The sequence below is a fragment of the Canis lupus genome, chromosome 14 (assembly GCF_048164855.1).
Source record: "Canis lupus baileyi chromosome 14, mCanLup2.hap1, whole genome shotgun sequence".
NCBI lineage: Eukaryota > Metazoa > Chordata > Mammalia > Carnivora > Canidae > Canis > Canis lupus.
Window position 1 is genome coordinate 24,993,280 of NC_132851.1, and position 26,796 is coordinate 25,020,075.

At 39.0% G+C, this 26,796-nt stretch overlaps 1 protein-coding gene across 7 annotated transcripts in view; it reads left to right on the forward strand.

Moving 5' to 3' along the window:
* The window catches only part of NSMCE2 (NSE2 (MMS21) homolog, SMC5-SMC6 complex SUMO ligase), a 214,300-nt gene that overhangs the window by 26,701 nt on the left and 160,803 nt on the right, over positions 1–26,796 (forward strand). For all 7 annotated transcript variants that reach the window (XM_072774476.1, XM_072774479.1, XM_072774481.1 and 4 more), the window contains one exon: positions 10,734–10,840. In XM_072774476.1, coding sequence (XP_072630577.1) covers positions 10,734–10,840 — 107 coding nt within the window. The remainder of the gene's footprint in view (positions 1–10,733; positions 10,841–26,796) is intronic.

Here is a 26,796-nt window from a genome sequence, read left to right on the forward strand (position 1 = left end):
GTTTAATTAAATTTATATTTTAAAGTAGGCTGACCCCATTTGAGATTTTTTTTCCTGATATAAATTTATTTAAAATGAGTACAGAGGTAGGCTGGTCTATGGCATTTGCTATTCACATGTAAGCAAAAGATCATTAACCTTCTTTTTTTTTTTTGATCTCATTTTTGAACTTGATTACCCTAGTTCCTCTTCACTCATGACACCCCCGCCTTTTTTTAATTGTGGTGACTTCCCAGGTACAGTAGGGATGCTTTTTAGTCTAATATGAATAGATCTTAGAAAGGCATTTGGCAAAGTCTTATGACATGGAGAAATGGGTTATGCCCACAGGGTGATGATTATTGAGATAGTTAGAAGAATGGATTCTGTTATTTAATAGACCCAAATTTGAATGTTCCCTCTATAGCTCATTGACTATATAACCTTGGTTCAGGGAACTTAAACCCTCTGAGCCCATTCTTTTGTTCTATCACATGGGGGTAATGATGGTGTCTCCTTCACAGAGTTATTAGAAGGATTGAGTGAAATGATGTGTATAAATGGCTTAGCATAGTGTCGGGTACACAGTGAGTGCTCAATAAATGTTATTATTTAATTTCTTGAAAGAAAACTAATAACCCATTATCGCAGCAGTACACATGCACTAATAGTGTTATCATAGCCTTCATTGGTTAACCTGTGGCTGTAATTGTTTTTAATTTCTGGAGTCCATCTGTAAAAGGGACACTAGCAAATGAAGCATGGTTAAATGAAGGCAGGTCGGCTGGGTTGAATGAATCTGGTGATCATTATTTATCCTGGAGAAGCAAAGACTCACGGATAGGGAATATTAAAAGCCACCTTCAGATCTTTGAAAAAGTATTATCTGGAAGAGTTGACTGTTTCTGTGTGACTCCCTAAGTAGCTTTTCTGCAGCCCTGCTGTTGAGAACTAGGATTCAAGCCCTAATTCTGATATTGGGGTATGACTTCAGTGGAAGCACTTAACCTCTGAGCCTCAATTTCCTCAGCCATATAAAACAGAGTAAGATCACTCTATATGGAGGTTATGAAGTGTAAATAAGTTAATGTGTGTAAAAGAGCAATTCAAATTTATTGTTCTCACTGCCTAGAATTGTTCTAGGGTGGTGATGAATCAGCTCTCTTTTTGGAAGGGCTCTAATAATTAGAACTGTTTGGCAGAGAACAAGCTTTCCCACCATACCAAGAGCCAAACAAAGGCATGATAGTCATATCAGGGCTTTTTAGAAATTTTTGCATGGAGTGGAAATTTGTATAAGCTGTTTGAGAAAAGGTACAGGGTTTACCTTGTTTGCTGCTCTGTCCAGGCCACCCAGCAGTGTGTCAGACATCTACATGCTCAGTGCTTGGTAAATATTTATTCAAGGAGTGAATGGAAGTTCCCCTCTAACAGCCATATTGTATTCCTTGTTTAGCATCTCTCCTTTCTTGTTTTTAATATATTCATGTTGTTTTCCCTGGTATATTGGTTTGCCTTAATTTCTGTTGTTCTTTTTAAAAGTGAGTGCCTTATATATAGACTATTTCCATGGAATGAGAACCTCGTTATACAAGGTTCTTGTATATGTATACAAGGTTGCTTCTGGGGAGGGAGTTTGGGGATTGGAGACACCGCATTATTATAGTGTTTGAATTTTTCAGCTGTGTGTTTAATTAACTTCTCAACTATATGCTTTATTAATTTTTAAAAATAGATGAGATGATCCCATGATTTACTAAGTAGTAGTTTTAAGTAAAATACAAGATTTGTATTGAAGCATACTGGAAAGCACACTCAGTTAACAGCAAAATAAGCTCTATTTATTAAGAGTCTACAGTGTTTAAGACATCATATTGGGTGCTTTACCTAGGTTCTCATTTAATTTGCTCAATAATCACATGAGGTTTAAGTCTCACTTCAAACCAGGTTAAAGCCAGGCTCTGTCCCTTAAGCCTCCTGGGCCTTCCAGCCTCACATTTTAGCTAGAATTTGGACACCATGAAGGGCTTGAAGACCAAGGAGAAATAGCAGTCACTGAAATTACATTGACTAGAAATGCTCATATATATATTACTTGCTGCCTTGAGTTGACTATTTCTTCGAGTCTGCCAGGGATTAAATAAGAAGAAATGGGCAAGAAGGGTATAGAAAAAGAGTTTAAGTCATATAGAAGACAGACTTGACCTTGAAGATTCAAGGCCTTATAATAGGCAACCAAAAAAGGTCTGTGAGTATGTTTTAAAATGATAGCTACCCATAGCTGGGATTCATAGTGCTTTTGATGACTTGTGGAGACTAGATTGTATCTACAGACTATTTCTATGATTTTGTGGACTTAATCCTTCATAGAATTTATTTCAGGCAATATTTTAAGTTACCTTTACCATGGTGGTTTATGGAATATTAACTATGTATTCTAAGGAAATACCTGTCTATATAATGAAAGATGGTCTCTATTACTCTGGTGTAGAACTCTTTAAGTCAATTTTATTTTCCCTCTTTCTTACAAGAAGGTAATGTTTAGGAGAATTCTTTTATCTAGAGAACTGGTCATTTATTACTCCATGACTTTTGCATGAGTGGATTATTTGCTTCTGTGTAGTAAGTCAGACCCACATACCATGCTACTTTAAAGTTAGACCTGAGGTCAGTTCCTGTGTGACCTGGGGCATATGATTTAACCTCTATGAGTATCAGTTTCCTTATCGAATTATGTTTAATAGCTCCTAATTCACATTGTTGTACCGAAGGATAGAATGAGTAGTATGTTCAAAGTGCCTGGCACATTGTCAATTTTCGGTGAAGATTTGTTCTTTTTTTAAAATCTATACCTTTCTCCTCTTTTCTTCTCCTCAGTATTTTTGAGAATTTAAACTCAAAGTCAGCCTCCGTAGAAAGGGGTGAAAGCATTCGTTTAGCCTCTCCTTCGGTCTGGTGAACATCTGGTACACACATACTCATCTTTCAAGATCAAGTACACGTGTATCTCCTCACCTGTTAAACCTTTCCTACCTTCTGTGGGCAGGAGTAGCTGCTCCTAGCTTAAAAGCATTTTCCCCCTTGCCTGGCACATAATAAGGCCTCAAGCATATACTAATAAGTAAATGGGTTTCTGGACATTAATTGGTCAGGGGAGGCTTACAGAGCTTCTCATTGAGCACTGCAGTTTTGTGAGTTTGAGTGCTTTGTTCTCAAGTTAGAAAAACCACTGCATTAAGGAGGGGACCTTCACTTGATACCTTTTGGTTTAAGGGTAGAATGCTTTCAGCATTTAGACTAATTCCATTTGCAGAGTAGTTTTCCATGCTGCAGTAATTATAATGACAGAATCTTGTTTGTGCTTACTGTGGGCCGCCCTGTGCTGACCATTTTGTCTGTGTTTTCTCATTTTGTCCTGTATTGGCTTTATGAGTTACTGTGCCCATTACACAGAGGAGGAAACTAATACAGTGACTACTCAAAGACCACATAGCTAGCAAGTAATAGAGCCTAGATTTGAATGTAATCTGACTCTAGAGCTGGCTTTTTGAATTACTGTATTATACAACTTCCTTTTGTATTATTGACAAGAAAATTGTATAGACGAGTAAAGAGGATTATAAAGGTCAATATTTCTTGAAGATTTCCCCCATATTCACTGCATTTATAGTCGTGTACCAGTTTGTGCCCTACACTGTTCTGCTCTTCACTGTTATTTCAGTGGATTATAGTTATAGTATGTGGATTCAGTTTTAACTTTTCCTCCACACTAATATCTGTGGGGAGGAATAATTATGGCTAAAGTACAGTGTAGGGAGAAGTAACAAGTTTCTATTAAATATTGCTCAAGCAGTGAGTAAGTCATTAAATTTGACTCCTGATGAATATTAAATGATTGCTTAATACTAGGCTACCAGGAAAAACATACACACACACCCACTCAAAGAGGTGGGTGTGTATGTAGGTATATGTTACTAGAGATAGTTGGAGCTGTATTTTAAGAGAGGAATGGGTTTGGTTTAGTTTTGTATTTTGGTCCTTTTTTGTGGAGGGAGGGAAAGGTATGATTTATACTGTCATTTGTTTCAATTCATCCAGAAAGAAGAAATTTCTTGTTTGTAAAATACAGACAAATCACTGAGGAGATTAGGAAGAGATTTCTGTTTTAGAAAGTAAAAATCTCTCTATTCCAGGTCCCATCTGTTCTAGGAAATTTAAAATCCAATCAGGCGATTCCCTGCCTCATTTTCTTCTCCTGCTCCTTGCCAAAACAGACATATGTACTTTATGGCATGGATATTTATCAGATCCTTCTGGGTGTGTGATTCATGTTGAATTGGAGTCAGCAACCCCATAAGAACACTAAATGGCTGCTTTGTCTTAGACCAGCATTTTATTGATAAAATATATCAACTATATGTAATTGGTATTGTTCCTGTTCAGACATGCCTGTATATGACTTTGTAGAATAAAAAAACACCCGGTTCTGCAATTTTTATTTGTTTAGGACAAAATTTCAGGAAACAACTTGGCCTATACAGTTGAATCAGGAACAAAAAGTTGGAAGGGAAAAGTAGATGAAATTTGTCTTAAGGGCGTGCCCCCCAACACACACATTCACATGTGTCCTAGTTGTAAAGGTAGAGAAGTTTTATGGACCTATAAGGCATGAAGCATTTGGTCCCATTCTGGAGATTAGGGAGGATTCTGGAAAGGGAATCTGTGGCTGAGATCATAGAGAACAGCAGAGCAAAGCAAAAAGACATCTGGTAGTGTAGAGAGGTAGTACAGAGATGTGTATGGACATGCTAGGGGAAAGAGGAGGGAGAGTGCCTTCTTTTTCATGTCTGTTTCACTGAAGACAGTTCTACTGAGGACCTGGGGCGGGTGGGCTGCTGAGAGTACTTGCTTGGCTCTAGGTACTACATGTGCTTGGCCCTGTTTCAGCTATGTTTCCCAAACCTCAGGGCTGGGCCTTGGGGGAAGAGACTTTATTTTTCTCAAGCACATAAGCCTTAGGCTGCAGCTCTAGGCAGCTGTGGCTAGGGAGGGGCCTTATTTAGAATAGTTGGTCTAAAGGCTACATCCCTTAGCTGTATCACTTACCTTCCTCTTTTTTGCCAAACTGGTTGCTGGTTTTAACAAGAGCTTGATTGGTTTCCTGACCATGTCCACCTGAACTTGGAGAAGCCAAGATAAAGAATCTTCTCCCCCATTTTTAATCTTGACCTAAAATGCCATTATATTGAGCAAATAATATGTGAAGAGACCCTAGACAATCTTGGAAATCACCCTGGGTGATAAACTCTCATGAGTCCATGCTGTGCTCTGTAAAAATTACCATATTGCTACAGGCGTATTACCTAGATCTTCTGGTCATAAATAGAGGACTTGCCATTTGTCTTACGTGAGTCTACATCTATAAAAATAGCTAGTTTGTCATCCTCCATTTCTTTCTCAGACCTATCTTTTCACCTCATTTTGCCCTGGTCTTTCATATTCAAGACAACTGGCATTGATTGTTACTATTTTGCTTTTATAACTTGTTCCTACCATCACCTTTCTCTCATTGAAGCCTCATGAATTTTAAGTTGCAGTGATTGCAACACGAAATCACCCATTTCTTCTCAGTGTTGTACAGATCATGTAACTTTAATGCCTTATTCAACACTTCAAACAGGGAATAGTAATAGTTATAATATTGCTGTTAGTGCATTTTGACATTGAGTAACAGATGACGTGTCTAATGAATAGCATGGCTGCTTAGATTGCATAATTATAGGTTTGCTTGACTTTAGGAAAATTATATGCAGTCCAACTGCATCCATTCAGACACTATTTTATAAAAATGTCAGAACACTTCAGTCTAAAAAGAAGTCGTCCTTCAGTGTGACTATCATTATTTTTGTAAGGTTTGCCACTGAACAGGAAAAAGAAAGATGAAAGAGAGACTGTCTTTTAAACATGGGTTTAATTCTATGGCCCTTTCTGGTCTAAATAACATTTTTAAAGTTCTTTGGGTACCATTAGCAGTCCCCAGTGTTCGAGATGGGGCTGACCAAGATCCCTGGGTATAGACCTGGAGATATGAAGGAAGAGAGCCCTGGTATTGGCATACTTACAGAAACTTATAATTTTGTAATGTAAATCAGAGATTATCTGTGCCTTCTAGACTTGATTTGCAGGGGCAAGGGTAGGGGGATTTATTTAAGCTAGTTACTGTGCTTTTAGGAAGTTTCCTAATTAGTGTGCTATATGTGTTACACAGGCCTTGCAGACTCCCCAAGCTCTCCATGAGACTTCTTTATGTATTTATTGGCTTATAAGTGAATGTTCAAGTATGTCACTTAGGTTCATTTGATTAATACAAGCAAAGGTTGATTGTAATAAATGCTTATTGAGTGGCACATTGAAGAAATGTGAATATTCATAGATCCTCCAGACCCCACTGGGGGAAGGCAGTCAGAGGCATTGACGCTAGAAATGGTTTTGATACTGGCTCCACTGAGAAGTATCTCTGCAATTCGAAGACTTCCCCTTGAACATGTCTCTGCTACTGCGTTTGCGTGGCTGTACTTCCATTTCTGTGGCCTAGCAGCCAGAATCAATTTCCTTAATCAGTTTCCTCTATGTAAGGAATCTGGAAAAGCTTTTGTGGGACCCAGTCTGATAGCATTTGAGTGGCATTACCTAGTGTCTTAGGTAGAATGGATCACATGGGGCTGAGATGTTGGAGCTGGGGGCCAAGACTTTTCACCACTGAGGGTTTGTTCCCTGGATATTCATGGAGGAGTTGGAGCTGGTTGTCCTTCTTGTCACGTTTGTGCACCTGTTAGCACAGGCGGGCAAGTTTGCAAACTTTGTCACTAAAAAGCCTGACTTGGCAACCTCACTGTGCCACTCACTGCTCTGTAGCACAAAGAGCAGCTTCCTTCAGCTGCTCAGTTTTTCCCTTCTCATAGGTGAAGTGCAGATAAAAAAGTTGCTGTGAGGTTTGCTGTAAATGATGTGCTCAGTATAATCTTGGCACAGTATAAAGTGCTTACTAATTATTAGCTACAGCTGTTATTGTTATGTATTTCTTTTTCATTGTCGTTACTGCTTTCCATGCTTTGTCAGCTGCATCAGTCTCCTGTAATGCCAGGCTTTTGTGGTACAGTAATAATTTTCTCTCTGGGATTGTCATTCTGTGAATTTTAACATTATTTGTGTGCTTCCCTCCCCTCACCTCCCTTGCCCCCACGTGCTGGTGCCAACCTTTTTTTGATGGAAAAATCACCATGAAAATATAGTAGACAAATGAGTTTATCTCACATGACTTCATTACACTTTAATTCAGTAGGATATCTGAGGCAGGACAAACTTACAGTTCAGTGAAAGTTTAATTTTCAAATTTATCAAATAATGCCATGTGAGAACATTGAGGGAAGAGATGCTGTAATTCTTCATTGGATTCCAAGAACACTAAAGCAGCATTTTTGCCCTCAACTGGGTTAAAATCTGTTTGGAGAAATGAGACAAATGCATACAAGAAGACAAGACTGTTTATGGTTGCAGGTGCCAAAGTATCAAGTACAGCTGTTAAAGATAAATTAAGTGAAGGAGATCTTTCTCAGTGGGTATGGTTTAAAAGTAGGTAGGGCTTGAGCTCAGCCCTTGAAGGATGTATATAGGATTTAGTTTGGTGTAGATTGTTAGGAAGTTTTCCTGCATTAGTGGGGGAATTTTGGTGGTGGGATTCTGTACTATGCAGTAAAGGAGCAAGGAACCTTGGGCTGGTCAGTCCCTCTTCAACACCCCCCTCCTACCCCTGCTTTCTCTGTGCTCATTCCTAGTTCCTCTTGAATCTTTCGGGGACTTATTTGGCCTGTTTGCCTTTTTCGTGCCACACCGTGCTCCTTCCTCACCTCGATTGTTTTGTAGGGCCAGACACCAATTCACTATGCCTTCCATGGCCAGGTGCTTCTGAAACATAAATACAAATCACTGTTTTAAAAGACATTAGATCACAGTAGGGAAGTAAGAGTTAACAAGAACAGAAAGAGTCACCAAAAGAATCTTAAAATAGCTGTAGCAGGTTGCTCCTTGACAGGGATGTTCTCATGGCCTTTCTTCCAGATTCCTTTTGCTATGGGGCTCCTTCTCATGCTTAGGTCTCTGGCCTCAAGCCCTTTTCTGCTGTGGACTGAGACACTGACGTTAGCCAGAAATTATCTGACTGGGCTCACCTCCAGGTGGGGTGTGAGTCTCCGTTCCTCTCCCGGACTAGCTTCCTGATCTTTTCTAGTGTTTTCCCTCTCGCCTCGGGCTGCACTGTTCATGTTTAGGTCCTTCAGCTAAGCATTCTGGGGCCCTGGAGCCTTAGCTGAGGCTGCAGGAAGCCACAGATGGTTTCCAAAGATTCTTGCCTTAGGCTTCATGCCATCAAACCTGACCCAGCCAGTCACTCATTTTCTCCTTCGCAGGCAAGGTCTCCTTGGCCTTGTAATTCGAAGTTGCCATCTGGTTCAAGTCTTGCTAACATCCTTGGGACCTTGATAATGAATACCATGATCCCATTTATTTTATTTTGCAAACTCTCTCATAGCATTTTTAATGTCAAAAGCACGTTTTTATGTGCCTTCAAAAATAAACTTGTTTAATTCCATAGGAAGATTGCCAACACTGTATTGATTTCCACTGATTAATTAAATACAGAAAAATGCCTGCCTTTATATAAGTCATAAACCATCATATTCGGATATAAATTGCTTAAAATTCCCTTTCTGATCATCAAGTAATTAATATGATTTTTAACAAACTATTGATATCTACATAGCAGATACATGTTGCTATATCAGCAACACCTAAACAGCTTGTCTCCCTTGTTAACATTTGGACATTTTCACGACATGGACCTGTGATTGACACTCTTGACAGTTTTATTTGGAATATGGCTTGGGTCCTTTCTCACACACTATTTTGTTAAAAATGTTATATTTAATTTGGGGAATGTAAATACAAATTTTTCTTATGTAAATACTGCCCCCTTCCCCTTCCTCAAAAGCAAAAAACTTTATATTGGGATACACACACACACACACACACACACACACACACACTCTGTGAAGTGTGAAGTCTGGGTGTTATAAGCCAAGAGACATTCTACTAGAAGCAGGTTAATCCAGGAGATATTTTCTGAAATGTGTTTATAATGAAGTCCAGGAAAATCCCTTTCAAAACCTAAATGTAAATGTATTTTATATTATTTCTTGACTTTGGGATGATCTGTTGTATCCTGCGGAGTAGACAAGAAATCCTGACATTTGTCTGAGCTAAGGTATTTGAATGGAGAATATTTGAGTGTGTGCATTCCCAGGTGACTTACTCAGCTTTATTTTTCATTCAGCTTTTTAAATAAAATTTGTATTATTTTGTGTTCCTGATCTCCTGATCTATTAAATTGTACGTTTAGAGCTTGAAAATAGTTTAAAAACACTTAAAAACACTACCTCGCCTTTCCAATCCGCTAATACTCTTTATCGTCTCCTGTTAAGCCAGAGTATTTTAATTTTTAATTCAATTTAATTTTTTTAGTATTTTATTTTTTAGACATAGTAAGCATAATTGTTTCATTCTCTAATTGATTGATAACTCCAGTATTGGAAACATTTGTGGATCTGTGTCTGCTGATTCTTACTCTTGATGTTTGTTTTCTTGTATTTTTTTTAGGGTTTGTAAGGTTTTTCTGTTGATTTTGTTTTACCTTTCCTCCTCTAATCTCATTCTCCTTCACGATTATTTGTGCAGATGAGCAGAGGCCTAGGATGGTCTTCTTCAGAGGGGAGTACCTAGGGGTACTTCTAGGGGGAAACCACCTCACACCAACATCAGAACTGAGGTTCCCCGGACCACTCAGGTGACGGGAACCCAGGCTGAACATCCTTCTGAAAGCCTTGTGGCCACAGGTTTTCAGAACCAGCTTTATTTTCTTTCTCTCTTACCTCTTCTCTGCCCAGTTGCCAAGGCCAACCCCACTGCAGCCTGGAGGAGCAGAGTGGCATTACTTTGGTTCCTCTGTATTCTGACGAGTAAAGACCCAGCTGGGGTGGGGGCTGGGGGATGGGGGGTGGGGGTGAGTTGTATGAGACTATGGTGTTCTGGCCCTGTTTTTCTTTTTCTGTTTTTGCTAGGTTTGTCCCTGATTGCTTCTGTCCCGTAACTCTCTTGTTTTTAAGGAGTTTTCTTTCTTCCTTTCTTCTTTTCCTCCTTCCTTCCCTCTTTTCCTTCCTCCCTCCCTCCCTCCCTCCCTTCCTTGTACCTTCTACTTTAGCTGTTTTTGTGGTTTTCAGTAGAATTGGTACACGTAACCTAACCTACTAGAAATGGAAATCTTTCTTATTTGATCTTTAATAATCCCGTGAGGTGCACGTGCAGATACATAGCTGGGCTGCTTTAACTGAAAAGGAAACGGAGGCCGAGTGAAGTGTAGTGGCTGATTTACAATCACACAACTAAGTGGCATAGCTTAGAACTCCTAAGTCTGAGTCTTCTTCTTTTTTTTTTTCCACTCCAGCCTTTGAGCTTTCTTCGACTGGGTGTATTCTCAGAATTTTGAATGAAGCAGGCCTATGTTAAGGAAGTCTTTAAAAAAATCTGTAATACCTTTTATAAAATTGTTTAGATCATAGACTGGTAAGGATGATATTGGAGCAATTTTTTTCCAGAGATGGCATTTTAAATGGAAAACAGTAATTACTTTCTTTTTCTTTCAGCTGAAGTGAGTAGTGAATACAGTATGGACAAGGCAATGGTTGAATTGGCCATGATGGATCGGGAACTAAACCATTATGTAAAGGCTGTTCAATCTGCAATAAGTCATGTAAGTTTATACCACTCACCTGGTAATATTTGGTTATAACTACTGACCTGAACACAGAAGCACATCATCAAAATTCTTCTCTAACTGTTAATAGTTCCTTATCATTACTGTGGCCACTGTTAATTTCATCTTAATTAAGACGTTTATAGAAAAGGAATCTTAAGTATTTTCCCAGCTGGGCCACCTAGGTTTATTTAGAGTATTATGCCTATTTTAGATTTTCTTGCTTTCCCCCCCACCCCCACTTTGGTCTTGAAATCTTTTTTTTTTTTTTTTAAGATTTTATTTATTTATTCATGAGAGACAGAGAGAGAGAGAGAGAGAGAGAAACGCAGAGACACAGGCAGAGGGAGAAGCAGCCTCCATGCAGGGAGCCTGACGTGGGACTCGATCCCGGGTCTCCAGGATCACGCCCTGGACTGAAGGCGGCGCTAAACCACTGAACGCTAAACCAAGACCTGGGCTGCCGGGTCTTGAAATCTTTAGTGTAAGCAAGCTCCCTTCGAATGTGAGATTTTTATAAAATGCTAAAAAATTGCATAGAACATGTTTTTATCATGTTTACTGCAGCATACAGTTTAGACCGGCTTAGTTACTCATTCTCCAGCTTTAACTAATATGCAGCTATTGCAAAATTCATAGAATCAGATAATAGGGGAGAGTTTTAGAGCAAGTTGAAAAATAAAGAAGGCTGACATTTTGGTTTTTCCAGAAGCCGAACTTATCTTTGTTGACTCCAGCTGTCACAGAAACAACACATAAGGCAGCAAAGGTGGGAACATAGCGACATCCTTTTCAGCAGTACCAGGTTGAGTAAGAAATGAGCAATATGATTGCAGTAATATTTCTGAGAAGTCCTTTGTCCTCTGAGCAATGGAAACTCCCCTTTGAACTGATTTCAGATACCTGTGTAATAGGGTGTCTTATACTTCTGGTTTCTTTATTTGCCTTTTCTTACTTCTATCTCTGGGAAAGTTCCAAAAATCAAGTTTTTATAAGATTGGCTACTATTCAGTGGAAGATAAATTTTTAAAAATGGCTTATTAATTAAGCCATACTTAAATGAGCATTACATAATTATATGTTCACAGATGAAGTTCTTCTGTGTTTTTTAAAAACAATTTAATTTTTTTCCTTTTTTAATGGTTAGTATTTATTAAGTGTAGTATTTGTGACTTAAGAATGTCTGCTTATATCCAAGAAGTAGTAGACTTGTTCAGCTTGTAAAAGTCTGATTTTCTTACCACTGTGGCTGTTAGTCCTGGGACTGTGAATATTCCTTCCATAGGAAAAATGTGAAAGTGATCTCATCACGTTGGGTCATTTGAAAGTGGATAACAGAAAGCACTTAGACCAGAGGTTTTCAACTCCTGCTGACCTTCAGAACCAGCCTGTCCTTATTCTAATGAGATTCTGATTTCATTTCTGGAGCAGGATTAGGGCACCAGTCTTTTTTAAAAACTCATTCTAATATGTGTCCAGGGTTGGAGACGACTGACTTAAAAAAACACTTAAAGTGTGTTTGCTACCAAGATCAGAGTTAGGCCTCTTACATAGATTAATCCTGCTTTGACCCTTACATTCTATGGAGGTTATTTGATAGGCCTTTCTATCTTTAACTTTGATGTTGTGCAGATGTAATTGCACAGTGTACATTAGAGATAAGAAAACAGATTTGGGAAGTTAAAAAACTTTATGTGAATTTTTTCTCTATTAAACTCTAGGATTCACAGATGTTTAAGGTACTTTTACCTAAAGAATGGACCTCTTCCCCCTTCAAAAAACCAAGTCACTTATGAAAAAAAAGATAAACACTCCCCCATATTCAGTAGTTAATAGCATTTTTTTCTTTCTTAAGACCTCATCCATTATCCCAACCCTACTAAATAGGAAAGACTGTACTTTGAGTTTTACCCTACTTTTTAGCCCTAACTTTACACTACAGACTATGGAGCAAGTTGGATTTAGTGATTCTGATCTTTCATAAGAGGAGAAAACATGTTTATTGTCTTTCTGATGCAAAGTTATGCCCTCTATATAAGCTTGATACAAGACCAAGAATAGCAAATCATAATTGTATGAGGTTTCTAAGACCTGAAACCATGTAGGGGCATAGCAGGGATAGGACATTGTGAATATATAAGATAACTGGGTTTTTGCAAACTCCAACTTCCAAACATATTCCTTAAAAAGGTGGAACAAGATCTTTCTTAAAGGCAAGTAGTACTTCCATTACTATAATGTTTGCCAAAATTCTGATCCACCTTGTGGTCTCTTTATGAATTTTCATATAGTCATAGAAAGTTGAAAGTTTTTAATCATCACAGAGCATTAGTGAGGACTGTGTAATAAATGTCTCTCTCCTACTCTCACCTTCACAGGATTCTGAAGGTCATACACCTCTGAAAAGGTTTTAGAAGTTTACTTTGGAACCTTAGAGGTGTGGATCCATTTACCAGCAATCTCTGGGAAGTTCCTTTGGCATGCAGCAGAAGCTCTCAGATTGCCTCTCTTTGTCCTCTGAGAAAATAGAACTACTATATTCTACAGTGCCTGAAGATCTTATTTAGAATTGGTATTTCTTTCAGGGCTCTGCAACTTAAAAAAAAAAATTAAGACTTTGTCCCAGCTAGTTTGTAAAGGGGATATTATGCTGTGATCCCTAAAAAAAAATTCGCAGTCTGTAAGTGATACGTTAAAACCTTCAGCATAGTATACCTGTCACAACTCTTTAGAATATTTCGTGTCATACCACAGAGGGTTGTGTATGAACCCTTTGGAGACTTACAGTTATGAACTACACACATGATGGAAGTGCTTTGAAATCTATAAAATGGCACACAGACACACAACAATACAGTTACCTCTTTTATCACTGTGACTACCAGGGCAAAACTTCTTAGTTTCATACTGAGAACAGTGATGTTCTGAACATTATGCTTGATGACCTAATGTTTTTTCCCCTGATTTCTAAGCTTTTATTATTTGAGTATATTGAAGGGGCACCATTGTTCTCATTGTTCTCAAAAAGGGGCTTCTTTGTTTTCATACAGTCATTGAGTAAATATTTACTAAATAACCTGGGTGCCAGTACTTCTAGGTGCAAGACATAGGTAGTCACCAAAGCCTACATGACCACCACTTTCAGGATGTCTGGAGTCTAGAGAAAGAGACGAGCATTTAACAAAGAGCAATACAGGTCTTATTCAATGACTTGTGGTGTGTACAACAAAGGGAAAATCAAGCATTCAAGGAGAGTTAATAATTTGGGGGGCATAATACTGCTTGGGGCGGGGGGGGCTGCTGGTTGGGGCACTCCTTCCTGAAGAAGTGGTGTTCAAACTAGGATGAAAGTCAAATGAGCCTCAGCATGAGGATCATGATATGTAACTTCTCTGTCTCTGTCTCTGTGACTTCTACATGAAATGAAAGCATCTTTTTATTGGTTGTGTTACTGTTAGAGTTTCAGACAATTTGAAAAACTAGGCCGGAGAAAGCCTGCTTTTATATATAGAAAGCTTAAAATATGCAGAGTAGTTGAGTAACCTATGTAAGGCTGGTCAGTGATTCATTCATTCACAGTAAGTACCTACTATGTGCCAGAAACTGTGAGTAGTAATGCAAGTCATGGCAGGAATTGATTTAACAATCATTTTATTACTGATGTTCTGCTTCTCAAGCCATTTGATGAGTCAAGCAGGAGATGGCTCTCAAAATGAAACTTTGAATTGGTATTGAATGAACAGTGGTAATACTGTGTTTCTGTACTTGTGTGTTTTAGTGTGTATGTGATTGGTTAAAATTAAACCTGTAGTCCCATCTTAGGACTTCAGATTCCAGAGGATAGGTATCAGTTTAGTTCAAGAAATCTTCAAATCCATTTTCAGGTATGTGTTTGTCCAAATAAGAGATGATAAAAAGTCTAACCACTGTCATGGGGGTGGTCCTTGCAACTTTGTTATCACCTTAATTTTGGTGAAAAAGGATCAGCACTATGAAGCTGAATGATAAATGTTCCTAATAGGCTCAGATTAGTTCCTCACATTATTAGCAGTCGGGGATAAAATATGCATCCTGTGTGCTTTCTGATGAGCAGTCCAGTCCTAAAGCTTAGCAGAAGTACTACGGTATAAGATTCACATTATACAAAAAAAAAAAAAAGATTCACATTATACTTTGGTGCTAATTTTTTTGTCATGATGCTTAATTAAATAATTTCACTTTAACAAATTTTAAATCTTTGTCAGATTTTACCTGTATAATGTTCTTTTAGTAGATGCTGCTTCCATGTGTTAATTTATTGGAAAATCAGATTATTTGTATTTTCCTCACTTTACTACTACTTTCTTTTGTGCTACGTGCATCTTATAGATTGTGTAGGATTTTTAAAGTATTTATTTATTAAAGATTTTATTTATTTATTCATGAGAGACAGAGAGAGAGAGAGAGAGAGGCAGAGACATAGGCAGAGAGAAAAGCAGGCTCCACACGGGGAGCCCGATGCGGGACTCAATCCTGGGACTCCAGGATCACGCCTTGGGCCAAAGGCAGGCACTCAATCTCTGAGCCACCCAGGTGTCCCAATTTTTAAAGTATTTAAATTTGATTGCTACCAGGTATTTGTCTTTGTTTTCCTAAGTCATTTATTTTATAGCAATTCGTACCTGGGGAGGGAAATTATTTTTGTTAACTGAACAGGAGCAACTAAGTGCCAGATTGGTCTATTTGTGTTGTTCCTTATAAATCTCTTCATGGATATGCCCTGTGTACTGTGGTTTTTACATGATAAGCTAACCTGAACATTTAATCTGCCCTTTCAAACTAACTTGGTAAGAGTTAGAAGAGTAGAAATGTACCCCACGTAAGCTGTTGAAACCAACACAATCTTAGGTATAATAAAAGAACAAGGTGGGTCAAAGGTATAGCTTACCTCAGCCTTCTCATTATGCAACTACATGGTTTGGAATGGTTTTTGACATATCACTTCCCTATGGTTTCTCACCCTTCACCCTTCATCAATTGGCAAGCTTTGCCTTTTGTAAATTATGAAGTTATCTTAACATCCACTACTTTAACAGGAAATCATATGAGGTATCTTGCAAGTTGGGAGTTACTATTTTAGTGTAACCAGATTTGGGGAGCATTTCTCCTTTAGAAAGTGAATGTTTTATAGTATTTGAAGGAAGTTTCAGGCCAGAGGATGTAATTTATTAGATATGATCCTCTACAGACTGAATGTAAACAGGTATTCCACATGGTGAGTCATTGACAAGGGGGAAAAAGGGAAGTTAGTTTGGGGGTTAAAAACTTTGGTGACAGAAGATTCCTGAGCTTGAGAGAAATTAGTGTTGTCAGCAGAATAGCAAGAGGTGAGAGATGATTGTGGAAATAGTGAAAATCTCTTGGAGCCATTTAGGAAAGTACTGGAAAAGACCCACTTCTCTACTCCCTGTCCTCCACACTTGACATAACAAGATGGCACATGGTCTTTTAGCACCTTTCTTGTCAAAGGTTTCTTAATGCTTCATATGAACCTTTTTGTCTATAGGAATGTTGTCCAGGGGTGGGAATTAAGCAGTTAAAAAAAAAAAAGTTGACTAGGTATTCACTCTTCAGCCACTTGACCTAGAATGTGTCTGTTTCTGGGGTTACTGGCAATTAATTTCTATGTAGTGCTTTTAGAACTCCCTGTGCAGTTATTCCCAAATTAAGGTTGTGTTTGGTAAGCATTTTGTCTAATACACAGAGTAGTCAGGTGTGGATATAGTATTTCACTAACTGAGTTGCTTCTGTAGGGAAGAACCCAGATGTAAATCTTCTAGGTCACCGAGTAATATAGCTGCTCATAGGTGAACATTCTGCTCTGTGTTATGAGACCAGTTTTCATGGGTGGTTTATAGAAATCCATCTTAGTGTTTTGTAGGTATTAAATGTTGGATTTTAATCAGAATTATAAAATGTTTACACTCTCCTGAGACTTAATGTGTCTCTAGTGCAGCATTTTCAAAAGTTTCCTCCTTAATACTGATTAATCAGGATGTGAATAAGTATAATAGGAAAAAAGGATTTTGTGGTCAAATAAGTTTGGGGAATGCTTGATTAAAAGAATTTCCTTAAAGACTCCAAAGCCTTTAATATGCTTTTATGCACTGTGATTTTCCAAAGAAAGTACATTTAGTAATTTCTTAAACTTCTTTAACTAGAAAATCTCTTTGAGGGAAGGACTGACATTGCACCAAACCCGCTTTGGGAACTACTTCTAAATTCTCCACATTCGATGTTACAGAAGAGGCTGAGATAGGCCCAGCTGTTTGTGGTAGTTTCTGTGGCATCCACAGAACTTGGGAGTACATCAGACTCCCTGTCTGAAGTTCAGAAATAGGCCTAGGAGGTGTTTTTCTGTAGATCAGGAGAGGCCCAGGCCTCTGAAAAAACTATGAATTATTCCAATGGTGGAAAAGAGGAAGGAAAAGTTTTTGAAAATATGCAGTGATTGCTTGTCTGTCAGAGTCTGAAGTAAACAAGACCCCTGTGTGGAGTGTTGATTCAGGATTGAGGAGGGAAGGAAATGTTCTCAAGGAAAGGAAGAGAGGAGGGTACAGAATAGGCATGAGGGACCCAGTGGCAATGTGGGCAGCAAAAGCATACAGACACTGAAAGGCCTGGCTCACCACAACACTCCAGACATTGAACGCTTGGGCCTCAGTGGCCCCTGGCAGTCGTGGCAGCTCATTACTTGTGTTATTTAAATGATGTGGGTGTTCTTTAAAATAGCCAGCTCCTGTTAATTTCAGACATTAAGCGTGGTCCATATATATAGTGTCAAACCCTTATTTTAGATAGTCACTTTAGCTCCTTTCTTATCAAACTTTTCTCCATAATTGTTAAGTATGAAAAATAGAGCTGGGATTTAGGCCTTCCCCAATTACCCGGCAATGGTGCTAGTGGGCAGCTGAAGAGAGGCCGGGAACTAGATTGAATGGGGGACTGGATCACCAAATGTTAGTAAAGCTTACTGTAAAATGAATGCATTTTCAAAGTGTGGCATTGAAAGCAGTTGTTTATTAATCTTGCAGTTAAGTTTTTCAGTTCCCGCCAGCAGTGTGCTTGGTCTAATGAAGATACAAAAGCCTCTTGACATGGATATACAAAATAGCTACAAAATAATATTTACAGTGAAATTGGCCAACATATACTTAAGAAATTTAGAGTAAGAGCATAAAGACCTTTGCTTAAATTCTGGCTTTTCTCCACTCTAGCCCTGAGCCTTGGTTTCTTCTTAAAGTGGGGGTGGTAGTAGAGGTTGTAGAGTTCTGGCAATGATGGAAAATGATAGCAGGAGAGTGCCTGGAATAGGGGTACTAATTTCTAACATTTCCCAGAGCATTCTGTAAAGGAGAAGTCATTTTCTTTGATCAAATTTAAATGGCATCTAACAGGGAATTTTGAGTTAAAATTAAGAGAGGAGATGAGACAGTAGAAAACCACTGGGAAAGGCCAGAGATAATGTTTCCTCAGAGGCTGAAGGCAAGGCCTCTCTCCTTAGAAGGGGTCTTGTGGTGATGGGGACAGAGTGGATATTGAGGGGAGCTTAGTCCTCATGATGGTGTGACCAGGAAGTGTTGGGTAGACTTGGGGGGATGGGGTCCATGTGGATGCTGGCAAGCAGCATGGCATTGGCCAGCTGGATTTGAAGTTCCCTGGCCATTAAGTATAGTCAATATCTGTAGCAACGAGAAAGAGATTGAACCCTTTGACAAAAGTTAGTTAGTGGTGACCTGAGGGGGGGTTCCTACTAGAACTTAAGAATGAGACAACTGAGTAAAAAGCTTGGTAATTCAGTAACCAAAAATTACTTAAAGATATCAGCAAGATAGTGCAATAAATAGCATAATTATATATCCATGCACACAGAGAAATAGTCCTTGAGCTACATTTCCATCTTTAAGTAATTTGTGTTTACTTTGTTAGTAGCACCCACTTGAAAAAATAGCAGGAGAGGAAAATGCTTTGGATTTATTGCTCTGATGTGTCAAATGCAAGTTGTCGGCTATATTTCAAACGTGTGATCCCCGTAAGTTGTTGACAAGTGAGAGAATAGAAAGAGGATGAGTGGAGAGAATATAAATAAATGGGTTTATTTTTTCAAGCCCTATGTAAATTTGCGATTGTATTGGTACGGAAAAGCTCTTTTGTCCTTAAGTGGAGCCAATGCCCAGTGAACTGTCACTGAGAGAAAACTTTTTATTCTGTTTCTCTTTTAAAGCATTAAGCTTCTGGCAGTAATGGCACTGTATTCTTCATTCTTTTGTGTTCTGGCCAACCTGATATTTTAACCACTGGAGCTTTTTGAATTTCATTTCTTTCTGGGCTGCTTTTCTTTTCTTTTTTTTTTTTAAGGAAAATTTATGTCACATAATACAGCATTCTTTAAAACAGTGAAAATCCTTGTGTTCGTTTCTTAAGGGCTAGAGTAATGCAGTCAATTGTCATGAACAGTTTCTAATTATTCTGCATTTCATCTTTAAAAAAAAAAAAAGATGATTCATTTTAGGGAGTGAGAGAGAGTATGGGTGGGCGGAGAGACAGGGGGAGAGAGAATCCTGAGATATCCTTCCCAGAGCACAGAACCCACTCACAGGGCTCAGTCCCAGGACTTTGAGATCACAACCTGAGGCTAAACCTAGAGTCTGCTCCCTAACTGACTGAGCCACCCAGGCACCCCCTATGCTTTATTTCATCTTAAAGAAGTCATTTAATTATCTTCTAATAGAAAGTGATATTTAGAAAGACTGAATCACCGTTACTTAAAATTGGACACAATAACCAGAACTAGTGTAATATGATGACATCACACAATTACTCTCTGTATGTCCTTGACTAGTTTGCTTTCTGCCTTCTTCCCTTCTGCTGCCAGCCAGGGTCTCATGTGCTTCAGTGGCTGTCTTCTCGTTGCCTCAGCTGTCTGTGGTTCTTGGAATGATAGTGGCACCAAGGAACAAACCCTCTCTACCCGTCACAGTACTCTCTGCCACCCCGAGGTTTACTTTAGCCCCCAACAGGTAACAGAAGCCAAAAACATCACATAAGTTAGGAACTTTAAATTGACTACATCCTGGGTATGCTTAGAGCATCCTTCTTGTAAAATCAGGAATTAAAGTTGATGTGTAAAGTGGCTAACACCATGTTTTAAAAAGCCCCAGCAGAAACATCGAATGCTCAAGGTTTTCTTAGAAGAAATTCTTAAGATATGACTTAAAGCGCCTATAAATAATATAGATGACTATAGGCTACCACATTTTCTAGAATGCTAATGGAATTGCTCTGCGGAAGTAGGGAATTCAGGTGTTTTGCCTTTGTAGTGTAAAATGTGTGCAATCCCATTACAATGGTAAATTGTTTGATGTTAATTGAATTATTGAAGTTTCTTCAGCACTTACCTACTCAATAGCTGTGTGACCTTCAACAGGCTTGCCACAATAGCTCAGTAGTATGTGTCCCTTCCTATCTCAGTATTTTCTCGATTATACACTGAGATACCGTCTGTGAAAGCACTGGAGAGGGAAGAGGGCCGTATAAAGGCATGGTCTTGGCATTCTGTCCTTGTTAACTTTTAATTTCTTTTTCTTACCATAGAAACACCCACTACATGGTAGTTTAAGTTAGTGAGCTCTTCTAAGCCACCAAATGGTGGCTGATATTAATGGTGAGGGGTCACTTATGTCTTGTTCTCTCACGCTTATTTTCCCATACCACAGCTTAAACTGGAAAGAAAAATGTGTAAGTTTTACATTCACTTTTTGTCCTTAATTTAGTCATCTTTTTGGTAAATGTTTATTTCTGTCTCCCCTCCCCGCCCACTTCCCAAGAGTTTTGCATAAATCTCTTGTAACAGTTCAACAAGTGACTCATGTAGATGGGCCTCACTCAGTCCCTGAGTCACTTCATTATGAAACACTTAAAGTTGAATATCTATATATAACAATGAGGAAATAATTTAAAACAATTTATAATTTCTGATCTGATCGTTTTAGTGACTAACTCATCAGGCAACAATGAAGAAGGAAATTAATGAAAATTCACAAAGCCAGACAAAATTAGTCTAAAGATCAAGTCTAAATAAATCATAATCACCTTTACTTCCTTCTCCCCCTTTCCTGAGCAGTTGGTGTTTGATTGATAAGAGCGTTGGGCTGGGAAATAAAGATCTGGCTTTTAGTCCTCATTCTGCCATGAAGTGACCTTGGAAAATCAGGCTAATTCTGTACTCCAGCTTCTTTATTTCTAAAGTCAGAGTGATAATAGTATTTGTCCTGCATACCTCACTGAACAGTGGTGAATAAAATAAATTATAAACAGGAATGTGTTATGGACTCCCTCCCTCCACAAAAACAGTGAAAGGTAGTCCTGTAAGTTATTACATCCTGACAGCTCCCATTTGACATTTTCATGTCCAAATGGCCACAGGGGATGAAAGAGCAAAGGATACTTCCTGATTCTGCCAAAAAGGTTGGGAAGGGAAGGGAGTCCCTGTTAGCTCTTAGAGCTGGGAAGAGGAAGATAGAGTCCAAGTGTTTGGATTTCGGAATTGAATCATGTAATACCGTCTCCTATATAAATAATGTTCAGTGGCTAGGGTTCCAGTCTAGGCACATTTTCAAAAATGTTTTAATCATAAATAGTTAATTGTGATCCAAATTCATAAAATTATAACAAAGCCCATCTGTAGTATGGTATCATTTTGTGTTTAAAATGTTCTAAAAGATTTAGCCTAGGTCTGGACAATAATGAATTTATTTCTCTTTTGGCTTTCCTGAATATTTGATATTTGCCCAGGACTATTGATGGTTTGCTTAAACCAGATTTGGAAATGTCCCCTGGTCAGTCCCCTGGCCCTTTGACTAACAGTCTGAGACAAATTTCCTTTGCCCCAAGTGAGGGGTGAGAAGCCCTCTGGGCTCCTTGACCTCTTTAATAATCACAACAACCTTCCAACTAAGAAAGGTAGATGTGATAGACTCTGAGCCGCAGGGAGGTTAAGGGACATGTTCAAGTCATGTGGTTATTCTCAAGAAGTTATTCTGAACCTCGGTGTTTTTCTTTTTGTTTAAATTTTATTTATTTACGTAATCTCTACACCCCATGGGGCTTGAACTCAGGAACCTCAAGATTAAGAGCTGCATGTTTCTTTGATGAAGCCAGCCAGATGCCTCTGAAACTTGGTGTTCTGATCTGTAATTCAAGGCTCTTGTCCGGCCTCAAGACAGATGGAGTTCCCTGAGTTTCTTTGAGCTGTAGATTTCTTTTGGGAGTAAGAATGCTTTTGTCTAGCATCCTTTATAAAATACGCTTCTGGTCTTACACCTGTCTTATTACCAAGTTCCTAAAGGTAAAAGTTTGGGACATTTCGTCAAAATAAGAAGTGACTCTTCACATTGATTCAATGTGCATAAGGGAGAGGAGTTCTGTTAGTAATGAAGAACTGCTTGAGGAAAAGAATATTGTTATATGGAACTGTTGTATCAGAAAAAAAGAGCTTTTAGAAGGGACCATAATACTGAACCAGTATTATGGACCCTTCTAAAACTTTTTGTCTGTGTTGTAATTTGAAAGTGGCAGTGGTGTGACTATGAAGGAATTTTAGGGATCTGAAATAAAAATGAAGTAAATCTTTTTTTCCAATTTTTATAGATACTTTGTCCTTTCAGTCCTTTCCATAACAAAAGTATACCTAGCCGACATTTCTCTAGTGCTTGTTCTTGTGCCACTTAGTGTTCTGTTGTGTTAACACAGGCTAGGTAACTTTTTTTTTTTCTTCTTGCCAGGTTAGCCTATAGATTTGTTCATGATTAATTTTTTTTTTATAGGTTTTTTTTATTTATTTATTTATTTTTTTAATTTTTTTTATTTATGATAGTCACAGAGAGAGAGAGAGAGGCAGAGACACAGGCAGAGGGAGAAGCAGGCTCCATGCACCGGGAGCCCGATGTGGGATTCGATCCCGGGTCTCCAGGATCGCGCCCTGGGCCAAAGGCAGGCGCTAAACCGCTGCGCCACCCAGGGATCCCTTTTTTTTTTTTTTTTTTTTTTTTAAGAAGCACTGAGGGAGATATGTCTCCACAGTCAGTGTGAGGCATTTTATGGACCATGCAAAGAATGGTCACTGGGTAGTGGTAAGACATTGCAGTTAGAATTGGAACACCCAGCCTCATCCTTGCTTCCTCACTGCCTGACGGTATGACACCAGACTAGTGACTTGTCTTGAAACCCTCAGTTTCCGTATCTGTAAAAAGAGGGTAACACCTCATAGGGCTATAACAAGGATTAAATGAGATAATGTAGGAAAAATGCTTCATGCCTTCGCAGGAAGTGAGGTTTCACATAGTAGGCATTCAGAAAATATTACTTGGCTCTTTCAACCTCCATGCACAAAGTGGTTGTGTGAAATCAAATTGGGAAACAGTATGAAAGCTGTTTTAGAAATGTTTAAATACCATCTCAATGTAAGGAGGTATTTTTTTCCATTGACTACTCCCTTCTTTAGCACTTTGAGGGCAAAACATGAGAATCAATGAAAATAAGTTATGGCTAGAAGATCTGGATTTTACAAACTGGCCACCAAGTCTGGGAATTTAGGTGAACACACAATACATAGCTTAATTATATAATATTACCTGCATTAGGAAATAGTATTATCTGTGTTTTCAGACTTGGTGGCTACCCCTTAGCCTCAGTTCTGTCCCCTATTAGGTGTTTGTTTCAAGGAAGTTAGTTAATCTCTGAACATTGAGAATCAGATTATTGTAAACTATTCTAAAAAAGTATTATATAGACTATGAAGCATCTGACTTTTTTTGTCTTGGTTATTTTAATTTTCCTGAGTATAGTGTCTTTTTTTTTATTAGGTTTGTGATGGATAGAATTCATTTTCATTTAGTCAGGAGACTTCCCTCATAGGAGATGAATTGGAAGGCAAAAGCAATTTGATAGCTTTAGTACTGGGAGGTAATTTCAAATATTAAGAGGCCATATTAATTATAGAGAAGACAGCCTCAGAGAATTTGATAGGCTGCTAGACCGGAGTGAATGGAACAGGTAAGGATAAGGAGCATTAATGCACTACTGGAGTATTAGTAATTCCATAGTCTTTATTGTGTTGGGTGAGATGTGATAACCCAGAGAAAGATCCAGCTTCATATCCATGGATAGCCCTCATTCCATGCTGTAGATACGTGATATGGTACAAAGACAAGGGATTTGAAGTCAGACATCCTATTTACCAGAATATTTGTGGTAATTAAGGATGTTAGAGGTTATGGCTTTAGAGGAGAAAGGCAGTATTTCTGGAATAGATATTTTGCCTACTTTTTAGTTCCTACAGCCATATTAAATAGGTTTTCTGATGTATACTTAGCAAGAACAGAAGGAAAAAAACAACTGGCATTTGCCTTTCTTTTAGGTGATAACAGAAATGGTGAATTTGTTCTCTCAGTTATTAAGATCCTCTCTAGCTCATGGAGGATGTGACCGGAAGAACCCAGAGAAGACGTGGAGCATGACTCACTCTCCAGTGGTTCCAGCTGTTAAAAGCTGGTCTCCCTGGTTCTGAATGCTCAGAAAGAAAGCACTTCCATCAAACTTAGCATTCTCTGTTCTCCTGTCAAGTGTGCCTTCTTCAGGAGGGCTAACACCAAGTACGTGTAGGTATCTCCTCCACCTACTGCCTCCCCTCCACACACTCACACAAACGCTAGAGCGAGGAATGCTTCTTTCATTGTTTAGATTCTAAAGCAGGGTGCCTCTTTACCACCAGAGCGCCCCGGTATCACCACCTACTGCTCAGGTTTATAGAAAAGGGGAGTTTATCCAAATGTGTGTGAGAAAAATTGAGATCCTTGATAATTAGGGCTTTTCCAGGAACTTTGAATTTGATGGATGTAACACAGAATAAGCAGTTAGGGAAGGGCATATAATATAGGCTTCGTGTGTTGAGGGTTGCATTGAAAGAATTACAAAGTCAATCTCAAAGCAAAGAGGCTATGAAAGAAAATAGTATGGAAATGGTTATCATATGGAAGAAAAATCAGTGAATTCTTCACAATGTTTCTTACAAGAGAAATGCAAGTGTTGGAGATGTTTTTTTCAGTTGTAGCTGTCCCCACATCTCTGAGGAGGTGAGAGCAAGGAAGGGTTTACCTTAATCCTTGATAGGAAAGCTTTTGCCACCTAGGAAACTTCTCTGTGACTCTGTGTCGAAACTAACTTGAAAGTCCATTTGGTGGTCAGAGGTCTCCTTAATCATGTAGTTAGAATGTTTCATTTGATAAACATTACCTGGCTTATCATTTCAAAAACTGTTAGAAGAATTTTTGAACTCACTAATTGATAGATTTAATCTCCCTGGGACATTTATTTATCTCTGTGCATCCTGCTCATGAATTTATGCTGCCCTTCTTAAGAACATAGCCTCCAGATTACAAATTCCTGATAATTTTAATAGAAGGCTGCAAAAACATGGATCTTTGTGTAAACTCTAAAATAAAGTGGCCAGGTCCCTTTGGCAGGCTCATGGGAATGACTGCATTCTCAGCTGCCTTGAGAAGGGAGAGAAGAGGCAAACCTCAGGAGGGGGTGGAAGAAAAGGGAAAAGACTTATTCTCTTCTGCCGCTTGCTCTTTTTTCAAACTGCACATGGGACTTCATGGTCACTGGTTCCACTGCTTCATGTTTCCCAGCTCCGCTCTCTCTGTTACCACGACCTGACCTGCATGGCAATAAAAATAGTGCCTAGCACTTGGTAGGCATCACCTCATATCCTCACGGCAACCTGTACGGCAGCTAATGTAATGTCCCTGGGGAGGTGAGGGAGCTAAGGCTGACAGTTAGGTGACCTGCTCCAGGTTACACACCCTGCGAAAAGCCCAGTAGCTGTTGGTGGGTTGTTTTCTTACTTGGTTTCTCTGCCGTTGATAACACCCTTCTGCCCAACCTCCCCTTATGAAAACACATAACACTTCTGTTTTTTCTTCTAGCTGCTGGCCACTCCTCCATGGTCCCTTTGGTGAACCCTACTTATGTCTCTCCACCCAGTAAATCTTTGTATTCCTACCCGTTCTTCGACCCTGTTCTCTTCCTGGGAGATGGCTTCTAGCTTCTAGTTTCTAGCTTGCATCGCTGTCTTCATTCGGCTGAGGCCCAAATCCTTATTTCCAAGCCTGGGCTCTCATCCCAGAGCCATACTGACACCCCCACTCAGTGCATACATACCCTTTAAATTCAGCAGGCATCAGGGAGGACATTTCCTGGTGATTTCCTTCTGGGGTGCTAGAATTTGGTAGCTGGCGATACCATCCACTTAGCTTCCCACACCGGAAAGCTGGTGGTCATCCTTCCTCCACTGAGCTCCTCGCAGCATGTGCTCCATCACCAGGCTTGACCAGCTAGCTCTCAAGTAATTTGATGGCCTTATCCCCATCTCATGCCCTAAGTCTCCCATGGCGCGTTTGCTGTAGTGTTTTGCTCCCTTCCATTGTTTTCTGTCGTGTAGCCCAAGTGATGTTTCTAAATTATAAATTTTCATTATTTTGCCTGCTCTTTATGCAACTTTATTTGCTTCACTTATTATTCCTTATTACTCTCAGAATTAAATTCAAACATCTTTACCTGGCATGTACCCCCCGCTTACACCAGAGTACATATTTACTCTGTAGGCTGTCTCCCCTCACTCACACAAATGCTAGAGCAAGGAATACTTCTTACATTGTTTAGATTCTAAATCTAAAGATTACATTGTTTAGATTCTACTGCACCCTTTGCCACCAGAGCACCCCGGTATCACCATCCACCACTGAGTTTTATAGAAAAGGGGAGTTTATAAACAGCAGGCGGAAGAGATAGGTACTTGGTGTTACCAACTCTTTTGTCTCACCTTTTACCATTTTATGTAGTTTTTGGAA